Source organism: Acanthisitta chloris, unplaced genomic scaffold, assembly GCF_000695815.1.
Source record: "Acanthisitta chloris isolate BGI_N310 unplaced genomic scaffold, ASM69581v1 scaffold22873, whole genome shotgun sequence".
Taxonomy (NCBI): Eukaryota; Metazoa; Chordata; class Aves; order Passeriformes; family Acanthisittidae; genus Acanthisitta; species Acanthisitta chloris.
Window position 1 is genome coordinate 3,946 of NW_008666876.1, and position 11,508 is coordinate 15,453.

An 11,508-nucleotide genomic window follows, 5' to 3' on the forward strand; every position below is an offset into this window, starting at 1 on the left:
CCAGCAGCATACAACATTGTATAGTTTGATGTGGTTTGAAAGCTGTGACAGCATTAGCCACTGAGACAGGCTCTGTTTAAAACCATAGGTCTGGTTCTCTGCTAACAGGGCAAACCATTACTGTGTTATAACTACCTCCTGAAAATCCATACAGAGATGCCAGCATGGAACTTAGCATCCAACCACATCTTCAGCTCCTTTCTCACTGGGACATTTTTCAAAAGTGCACTTTGCATCTTGCACCTTATAGTGGTAATTCACATAATTTGCCTCCAAAAATACAGTTGGTACAACTGGATTTTTTTAAAATACCCTTTAATAGTAGGCATAACTGTTTTGCTCATTTTCTACCTATTTCAGTATAATGTATTGTAAATAGTAACAGATTAAAGAGGAGAAAAAACAATCATGGTGAAACATTGGCCCTGCAGGCCCGCTAGGAAAGAACTGCTGCAAATCAAACTTGGAAATGTGCCTGATTTTTTCAGACTAGTCATCTAAGCACGAAGAAATCATTTTAGCAGCCACAGATTAAAAAACCCCCACAGATACAGGTGAAAAAAAAGGAATACAAAATAAAAACCGGACTCATTAAGACACTACCCCTTGCTTAACCATGGATCACTAGAAACATGGGAAGAACATATCTATTATGCCTGCATTTTTAAAACTCCAGCAGAGAAGGTGATTTTTTCTATTTTTCACAGTGCAACCTCAAGCCAATTTAAACAATGAACTTCACCTTGGGCTGTCCCCTTCCACATGGTGCTTTTACAGGGATCTGTAAGGCTTGGCAGAGAGCACTTTCTTCTCCTTGGTCTGGATGCCATGGCTTCCAAGGTCGCTTCAGCACCTGTGCTTGTATGTAATGCTAAGGTAATCCTCACAAGGACAGCATGACTCTTCATCCCCTGCTAGCTCTGGGTCTATACAGAACATTAATCAGACTGCTACATCTGCAGCTAAGGTGAGCTGGTTCTTTCGTCAAATCATTACACAATTATTGTTCCAGCCACGAAGACCTGAAGGTTGAAGCTGTCCCTGAACACACACCCAAACATGTTTCCACATGACTACTAGTGGTGAACTTTGAAATTAATATGGAATTAGCATCCCTATAGGCTCTCCTCTGATTTTTCTACTGACCTGCCTAAGATTTCATGCAGGATATTTTTCATTAGAACATAAATGGTTTCCTATCCAATTGACTTTGTTCATTATTTAAATAAAAGCCATCACTAACCATACTTGAAGCAGCGCTGATAAGCAAAGACTGAATTTATGCTGCAGGGACACTAAACAAAAGCCAAGATGCTGAGGTCTTGCTTTTAGAAGGTAAGAAGCATGGTCTGAACCCCTGCAGTTCTGTGAACCCAGAAATGAGAATTTTTCAATGTCTGAAGATACCTAGGGAGGCACATTTACTTTTGTCAAAAACTCCTGAGTTTCAAAGATAAAAATTCAGAAGGAAAAAGTTAGTTGAAGTACACAGAAATTGTCTAACTGCAGTTGTCAGCATCAAGAGAGTGGGTGACCTATCATTCAGACCATAAAGGAGCTAAAGATACTAAGAGTTGTGAGCACATTGCATTTGAATGATGAAGTGCACCAGAGCAGACAACACAACACACAGTTTACACCAGATACTGCAATAACCTGGTTTCCATGGGAGAAGGTTGGAAGCAAAGCACAAGGAACCCTTTGTTTAGTTTACAGAGAACTTACTTTTTCCCTGCTGATCTAACTTCAACCAAACCAAAAGCATTAGCAAGAACATGGCCTAGCTGTGTTGAAGTCAGTGGGATTATTCTTAGATACAAACTTAGGCACATATTTAAATGGACTTACCCTGGCTCCAGAGCTGCCAACTGCAGCAACTGCAACAGGACTGACTCTGTCTGACAAAGAATGCTGGGCACAGAGTAAATGACAGCCCATAAAACAGCCTTCATCCCTCACTTGAACAATGCCAAGTGAAAGCTGAAAAATGGTTACCAAAACAAAAAATCTGATAGACAACGAAAATACTCCACTTACATAGTTTTCCAAGCCCTTAGAGATGTTATCTGCACAGGCAGATAAGTCACAGATGCTATCTGTGTTTTCTCATAGTATGTATTCTCTTAACAGACAGAAAACTTGTAATGAGGATTAGAAACATGAGATTCCCACAGGAGCTGTGTCTTCACAAAAGCCACATTCTGCTTCTGCTGCCATGCCTGCTGTAGAGTGTGTGCTGTGGAGTCAACAGCTGACCTCACACGGCTGGACCGGTGAGCCATGTTGCAGTGCCAAAAAAAACCCCAGCAAAAAAAACCCCAACATATCAAAGACCTGCACTGACCTCTCTCTTCAGTCTTGGGACTTAACTCTTCTTCTTTGTCTTCTTCATCACTGCTAGAGCTCTCTGTTCTCCCTTTCATTTGTTCCAACTGGTCCAAGTTAACCCGTCCAACCAGCTCAAAATTGCGACTCACCTTTGAAAGAAACACTTTTGTTAGCAGTCAGCAGTCACCAGCTAATCATAAAAATCATCACACATACAAAACAGGATCACCCAAAGCCTGTTCAGCTCGAGGCAACAAGCAGCCCCCTTAATCTAACACTCTTTACAATGACAATGATTCTCCTATTGCTGTTTATTCTACATTTCTCATTTTTGGTTTCCAAAAATTAACAAGAATCAGTAAACCTCTCTCATTTCTTCATCCAAGAAGTGTAAAACACTAAGTCATATCGTCTTTTTATGGCATCATTCAGCTGCTATGATCAAACACTGCTGTTGCACATCCATGCTGAAGGAAAGCTCTTTGTGACTGGTTGATACATCTTCATTCATGAAAGGATGAGTTGCTTTTTTTTCCCACTAAGCACATGGCTGCTGTGTGCCACATACACTTCCACTCATTAATAACAGATTAATTTTCATTACCAAGGGCTGCAAAGTGCTTTGCAAACTGATACACAGACTATAATGGGAACACTTCACCCAGCAGTCAAATTCAGCTAACCCTGGGGTGAAATGCACTAGCTACTTAACAGCTCACAGCAGCAGTATGAAAGGAGCAGCTCAGGGCAGAAAAGTCAGGAACTCTACCACATCCAACAGAAACAGCGGAGCAGCAGTCCAGATTTACAGTGGAGGCGGAGAGCATGGAGCATGACCAGGACACTAAGGCTAATGCTTGTTGGATGACAAGAGCCCTCTGAGCTCATTGATCACTGCTGGGAAGGCTTTTGGATTCATCTTTCATGCAAAGAGGCAGCCCTCCAGCAGCACAGGCACTGAGCCACAGAGGCAGAGAGGATGGAGACGGAGGAATGAGAGCAGTGCAACACCTCCTGCAAGATGCCGAATGAAGTATCAACAGCCACTGATTGTTTTTTATCCCTGTGTGGGAAAGGGAACGTGAATGATCCTAAGCAGGATGTGAACTAGACGGTAGTATATATGTCCAAATAGCAAAGGTAATGTATATCCAAATTCCTAATTGCAGTGCTGTGAAGATTCCCAGCACTACTCTGTACATGTAGATGTGAAGGTTCTCTTAACTTAAACAAACAAGACCACGTGTAAGGCACTTGATTCAACTTGGCTCATATAAAGGAACTCTTTAGGGTGCAAAATATAACTTAGGTATTTGAGCTTAGAACCCGGGACACAAATCAGAGAGCTATAAGTTACCAAAGGAAAACAGTACCCTAAACTACCAACACTACCACTGCAGGTCCAGACTGGAGGGGAGAACTAAGTAAGGGAATCATCTTCCCAGTCTGATGCACTGTATCAAAAAAAGAGCAGTAATTCCCCCTGGATATACTAGGCATCTTGCTGTGGTGACTAGGAGGTGTGGAACATCTTGTCTGCTATTTGAATTGTGGAAGACTCTCCAGAAGTAATTAGGAGGGCAGATAAGCATAGCAGGCCAACATAAGTTAACAAAGTTTGTTTTAATAAGGCAGCCAAATATTTTTTAAGCTTGAAAAGGTGGGTTTTTTTTTTTCTTCCGGGGGACTTCTGCTGCTAACACCTTCCATATAAATATATTTGGCTGTAAGGAAAGTGTAATTCAGTTGATGAAGTTTTTGGGCAGCTCAGCTCCAACAGGTGGAGGCATATGGCTGCCTCCCCTGGAAATCTGACAAGCAAGCACTCTAAGAAATACTCCAAAACACACCTCAATTCTAGCATTTCAATGTTTCTCAGCTGCACAGCTCACAGTTACAGAAATTCAAAGCTGACAGTCTGTGGAGAGCCTTTAATGACTTTTCAAAAGACTGGACCTGGCATGCACTCAGGTAATCCACAAGAACTCCAAAGCAGCCTTGTCTTAGGACCTGGTTAGACTTGCTGTTTATCTTTCCCTTGTTAAATGTAAAGGGAGATGTATAGCCCTCTTTGTTATTAAAATATGCGTGGCATATCGCACTGCTGAAGTTACCAGAGCAATCTTAAGTTTGGAATCTCCTGCCTTTGACTGGGGCTGATTCACACTGTCTTGGTGTTGGCTCCTGGCCAGCAGAGGAGCTGTACCTTGAGCAATGGGTAAAGGAATGCTTAAGCAATTAAAAACAAGACACACAAAATAGGTCTTGCTGACCTTTTTTCTGTCTTCATGCATTCCTGTGTCTTCAATCCAACACCTTATAATGGTCTTGTTCTCTCCTGCTGCCAGGGTTTTTAGGTTTGGTTGTAAATTTACTGCCTTATAGATAAGTTGTCTTGCTAACAAGCTGGGAATAGTGCTGTTGTTTAGGTTCTCATAGACACTGTGTGGCTCTTGTTATCAGTTTCCCAGGATGTGAGAGCAGGATACAGCTTAAACTTGTAACCTATCATAAGTAAGAACTGCAGCATTGACAGGTTGAGCAACCAATCCAAAGTTGTGTGATCAGCATGTAGCTGCATGTACCGAAGACATTTTACTATAAATACTGTTAGGTGCCCTAAATAAAGTTGGCTATCAGAGCATCATATTGGTGTGTGCTGTAGTCCGTCCCTCGCAAGGACCCCTACATCTTGGTATTGTTTCACAACCCTTCTTTCCCCCAACTCTTTGAATAAACCTAGCATACGCAACAGCCTTTTCCAGATAGTCATACTCTGCCTACAACAGTCTCCCAATTCTGATCAATCTGAACAGCTTCAGAAATGCTTGCTATTCACTTTCTGAAGAAAAAAAAGAAATAAGAGAAAAATGAGGAAGGACAACATAGGATTAATTTCCACATTTGGGGAGGGAGAGGAAAAACCCCTCAGTGTTAAGTTGGCTACTCAGACATGCAAGTAAACTAACACAGCATTTGCAAAGAGTAGATTGCCAGGAATTAAAACCATTTGGATGTTACCTTGTGCTCATCTCGAAGGTGAGCATCCAGCTCCTCTGTGTGTTTGGTCTCATAGTAGCAGAGTTGGCATTTGTAAGGTTTCAGTTCATTGTGCTTCTCTATGTGCTGCTGCAAGCTCTCATCACTGGAGCAGGTAAAGGTACACTTATCACAGCGGAAAACAACTCCCTGCAAGTACTTGGACAGTTTGGAACGGCAGACTTCAATGGGAACGACCCGCTCTTCTGTGGGGACAGGACAACATTCACTTAACAAGTCTCATGAAATGCCAACATGTCAACAGTTTGGGCACTGCCACCAACACAGGGAATAGGATCTGTGACATGGGCAGGCAGCCTGTCTGTAACAGAATGGGAGCTAAGCTGGACTGACACAAAAATAACACAAGGGAACAATACTTCCAGCCATGACAGGGTTAATCTTTCAGGGCTACAAGTGCAGGTGTCCTCACAAACCTGGCTGGTTATTGGATGAAGAGGACAGGAATGGAAGTTTTGTGGAAAATGGGACTCAATCTGTGAGTCAGAGTAGCAGAGCCTAGGAATACAAAACCAGCCATAAATCAGCCAGACCCAAAGTCCATTTTCGTTCAGTACTTGACAGCAGCCAGGAATGGCTTCTAGAAATGCAATAAACAGGGGAGCTGCGGAGTGTTTCCCAATGCATCACATGCTTCTGGCTCTACATAAATCAGAGCCAGTATCCTCACCATCACATCAAAACCTGCTCTTGGGGATTGAGAGGGTAAGCAAGGCAGCACCTTTTGCTGGAAGAGGCTGGGCAGTTAATCCAGGGGTAGAAACTTCCCCAACATACCCAGAGCTTTCAGAAAGCTCAGATTCAAAATGTGCAGGCCATGATGTGCTGAAAATGCTCTCACTGAGTTTTTAAGCCCTCCACTTTTCACACAAAGCACTGACGTTTAGCAGAGCAGCAATGAATTTCAGACATCTGACACAGCCAGAACCTAATGTGCCTTAACACTCCTCCACTGTGGTGCTGTCCAAGCTGTGTGCACAAGAGAAGCCTCAAATCTGACCATTCAGCCGAGGGTCACCAAAACATCCTCATTACAAGGCTTTTGTTGCTCAACCGGCGTTTTTCAAACAGAACACTGAAATTTAGTACTGCTGCTCCTTATGGACTGCAGATTAAAGGAGGAGTTTGATCCTCCTCATCCAGGTTCATCCCTAACAGCAGACCAAAAAAAGAGGCTGAACTCCTGATGGTAGACATGAAGGTTAGGGGAATGTGAGACGTGGCAATGCACATATGGATCTGAGCCAATGGGCCCTTTCCTTTAGCAAGGAAGGTAGTGTTACATCCAAAGACAACTACAGAAACACACACTCCCTTACAGTAAGATTTCTTCTACAGCCCAACAAAATATTCCATCCTGCTCAGCATCTCCCTGAACACAAAATTTACTCTATCTCATAACTTCCACTTTGGCCATTTCAAAAAACGGAAGTTTTCCCCAAAGCTGTATCTGAACAAAAAAAAACTCCACCCCACTTGTGGACCTGTGATTCTTTTCTACTCCAATAACAGTTTCTCTAGATATAAAGAAACCAAGTTGTGGTCATTCAGGGTGGGAACAGGGGTGGGGAGAACAGGATCTAAGAGACAGCAGAATTTAAAGCTGTGGTTCTGAGATCACAAGGAGAATTTTTTACAAGGTTGTTGCAGCTGTGTGCTTTTGAACTCGCAGAAATGAGTGACACAGCTGGTGTCAAAAGTGAAAAAGTCAAGTGAAGTTTTCAAAAAGGGAAATACTAATTAAGATATTTTAAAATTCACTTTTCCTCCAGGCACCTGGCACAGATTAAAAAACCTACAACATGGGATGGTATAAAACTTTCTATCTACCAGTCTGGAGTAATGCAGCATTCCCTAATTCACATTAGCAAAACCTATTATCTCACAATCACACACACACATTCCCCAAATCAAAGGCAGCACAGGAAGAGGAGAAAAGCGAAATAAACATAAACATCAACTCTAGCCTGAAGGATTTCACTTTCAGGGAATGATTTAAAACTTTTACATGATGTATTCATGCCAGTGAACTTCCTCCAAGCCATGGTTTTGGAACTCGCAGGGTTATTTGAATCCGGAAGCTTATATTTTGTAAGGTGATGCTCTCACCTCCAGCTTCCCCCTACAAAGCTCTGTTTATTTAATTTCTCATTCAGAATGCACTTATCACATCCGGTCAACTGACAAAATTACAGCAAACCATGAGGCCCCACACACAAATTGAAGAGGTAACTTCTTTACCCACAAAGTACAGCAGTGTATAAACAAAGACTACTGTAGACACCTCACAAAAAGATGTCCTGAACTATGTAACAATATTGCAAGAGGGGTTATCCAAAAAATAACAACAAAATAAACCCCTAAAAAGCATCATCTTGATTTAAGAAATCCAATCATTCCATTAGACTGGAATATCCAGGTTAATTGTAACAGAGATTAAGTTGAAAGGACATTAATCACTAGCTATCAGCAGTTCCATAACTCAAAGCAGGCATAAAAGAGCCTATGACTCTTACAAGTCCTTAGTCGTAAGGAAAAATCTTTATATAGCAACACACCACAGCATACACAAGTTATTTCTCTCCCTTAAAGGTAAACCAAGTACAAAACCCCCAAAAACCAGCCCTCCTACCTAGACACAGATGAATTATTTGGTCATCTTGGGTGTTTGAAAATACACTTTTGCCTGCAAATCCAACCTACAGTCACAGTACATGCAGCATTTGCATTCCAGCAGTCAAAAGCAAGCACAAACAAGGGTTCTGCATGTATAAATGAAGCTGCATGGACCTCAGAAAATGCTAGAAAACCACCATGCACAAGGAATCAGGATATGTAGCAATGAAGCCTTTGGGGAGGTAGGTAAATTGACATTTTATCTTAAGGTTACTATTCAAAACACATGGGTGTTATTTCTCTTAAACGGAAGGAGAAAAATCATAATTTGTACCAGGAAGAGTATAAAACGATCTCTAAAGGAAGAAAAAATAATGCCCAAGGACTTTAAAGTAGAGCCAACTTGTTAAGTTGCATTCAGCCCTGGAAAATACCAATGTACTTCAAAATGCAGGATGGGAGGGACAACATCAGGAGAAATGTCTTCACAGAAGGGGTGGTCAGGCATTGGAATGTGCTGCCTAGGAGGTGGTGGAGCCACCATGCCAGGAGGTGTTTAAGGAGAGATTGGCCGTGGCACACAGTGTCATGGTCTAGCTGACAAGGTGGTGATCGGTCACAGGTCGGACTCGATCTCAGAGGTCTTTTCCAACCTTAATGATTCTGTGATTCTGTGAAAAACTAACTGTATTGTCCAGAATGAATTAAAGGCCAACACCTCTGCTGGCTACTGAACAAGAATTCAGCCTCCTCTTGTGTCTGTCTCCTCTCCCCAGGAAGAACTGAAAAGCCAAACTTCTCTTCACCTAGCAGCAGCCCCTAGCCGTGTCAGCTCTGACAGGCCACCCGTAATGAGTCTGTGCTCCATCAGTACCCACAGAGGGGAGGGTGAAATGCTTTTACACTGATGAGGAATAGGTGATACATTAAAAAAATGCTCTTGGAAGCTCTGATTCTTCTTGTGATGCAAATTCCTTGCCTTCCTTTTTTTTTTCTCACAAGGCGTTCAGGCTTCATGGCTTTAGCCCTGTGAAATTCAGCTTCCTTAGTCACTCATTAGGAGGCAAATATACTCTCCATTTCAAGCACATGCTGTTTCACCAAGGATTAGGGGTGCAGCAACTTGGAAGTAATGCAAGAGTCATGCATCTGTAAACATGCCTTTTTACACAAAAGGAACGTTAACTATGAGTGGATCAAATACTTCACTCTTGATTTTATGTACTGTACCACTCCATCTACCTCAAAACTCATTTTCTTGGACCACAGCTCAGGGCTATGCCCTTGATTTACCAATGCAATGGCTATAAAAAAGGAAGGCTACCTCAGACTACATTCGCTATCCCTCAGTCTCGATGCGTGTTAAATCTTGTCAAAACTGTCTGCTTCAGCTGCCACACAATGGACCACAACAGCAGAGGGTTCTTTTTAAGCTGGATATATACACCAGAAATAACTCTGAGGAAGGACTCTACTTCCTTTATCACCTGCATATGTGATGTCAGAGAAAACCCTTGTCCTTCCCTCAGTGCTCTCTGAGACTCTTTTAACTTCTTTTTCTCTGCTTTACCTTTCCCAATACTGTAGTGGCTAGACCATTATGCCCTTTGCTATAAGGTTTGTTTCAGCAGCAAGAACTCTTTACATTGGTTTGTGCAGCTGAAGCAACAGCTCTACAGAAGAACAGATCCACAATTTCACTTACCCAGGAGGTAAGAACCTCCTTGCAACTGGTCATAATCAGCTCTGCACAGGCAGTACAGTTGCTTGAGCTCAGGAAGTATTCTTCCACTTCTGCAACTGGATATTCCTGTGCCAAATCTACACATGATGGAAAAATACCCCAAGCCCATCCAGCTTCCCCTCAGGCTGTCTATTTTAAAGGTCTGGCACTGTCTACTGGAGCCCTGGCACAGCCAGAAAGCAGAGCATACCTCAGCACCACTTAGAACCACATGCCCTGCTGCACAGGGGTTAGCTAAACCCTCTTCTACTCTAAAGTGGACTAATTTTGGAGTGTGTCCTAAAGCTGGGCAAAATCTGACACAGCAACACCTTCAAAGACAGGAAGTCAAAGCTAAAGCATCTGCCAAAAACCTTACAACCAACTATGGCAGCTTTGTAATGTGCTTTCTGAAATCCTGACAGGTCATTTTCCCCAGATGTTCCCTCAGAACAGCCCTGCTAGCAGAGAGAAGTCTGTATGAATTCTGCCAAGCTCACTGTGCTGGTACAAGAAGGACTTTAAGCTACCAACACTGAAAAGTGGTATGTTACAAGGAATTATGATAGCACTTGTCACACCAGAATCTCCTCCAGGAAAAAGATGGCATGCAAAACTTGTGTTTGCTCACCACCAATACCCTACTGTGAAACTCTGCCCAACCTGCAAGCAGGCAGAGTGCCATCCCAACACATGGGTTTGGATTTCGGCAGCCAACAGACCATCTACAAGCATCAAGTGTGATAGCTATGGGCAGGAATCCCAGCCCAGAGAGCCCAAACTGCTGTCTCTTCTGAGATAGCAAGCCTGCAGCTAATAGAATACAGAAATCCCTAAACCCACTTCTGGCAGGCTTAACAAAAAAAAGGAGGAGAGGTGCAGATAGAAAGGAGTATTAAAAACAAAACCAAGATAATTGCACTGAGGAGAAAATACACCAGGAACAAATCAAAGGATATTTTGGGGCCTCTATGGTTAGTTGTTAAACCTTAACAGTGGATTTATGATAGCAAGGCCTTTCTGATAACGAGGACATAAGCTAGAAACACCTCTGGCCTAGATAAAAGCTGTAAATTAGGGAAAGTCTTGCTAAACAGGTGCTTGATGGCTGTTAACCTCTCTAGAGGAAAAGCTTAAAACCAATTTCAAATCTGTCCTGTTTCAGCACTGGCAAACTTTGAGTTTTACAGTAAATAAATAAGATGCATGACTTAGACATGAAACAAAATGATACTCAAGGGCTAGTGAGTTATCCAGCATGTCCTCATGAGAGGGGAAAATTTAAAGAAGCCAGTCTGAAACACAGGGGCACTGCTCAGCATTGCCCTCGTCAGATACAGACACATACACGGATGTTGTTACCTCTGTGCAGAACTATATGGTCAATCATGTTGCGTTTGTATTTGGTGTGATATAGACAGAGAGGACAGCGAAGGTCTTTGGGTCCTTCCTCAGGAACCGCCGAATGCCCAGCTTCCACGTGCATAGTAAAAGCAGATCTGTGAAACAGGAGGGAGAGAGATGGAAGCAGTCAGAAGAGGTGTGCAGGGAACTATGAAGTGTCACAGCTCTATAAGGGATGTGTCGTACAAAACGGTACAGATGCCACTCAGCCTTGTCTTCACAGTGCCACATAGCACAGCAGCAGGGCTACTCACATGAGTAACACATGAGCAGAGGTATTTGCAGGCTTGTGTCCTCAAGTAACAAACACTCATCCTGACAAGATAGACTTTTGCATGGGTTGCTCTATAGCCACATTGCTATAGTTAAGATAGCAA

General features: G+C 42.6%; 1 protein-coding gene across 1 annotated transcript in view; it reads right to left on the reverse strand.

The window, feature by feature from the left end:
- LOC103799948 (zinc finger protein 462-like) overlaps positions 1–11,226 on the reverse strand; it is a gene marked incomplete at its 5' end in the record, with an annotated part of 15,113 nt that extends 3,887 nt beyond the window's left edge. The window contains 3 exons of the mRNA XM_009072305.1: positions 2,341–2,477; positions 5,350–5,573; positions 11,090–11,226. Of these exons, the coding sequence (XP_009070553.1) occupies positions 2,341–2,477; positions 5,350–5,573; positions 11,090–11,226 (498 nt within the window). The remainder of the gene's footprint in view (positions 1–2,340; positions 2,478–5,349; positions 5,574–11,089) is intronic.
- Positions 11,227–11,508: the final 282 nt, after the last annotated feature.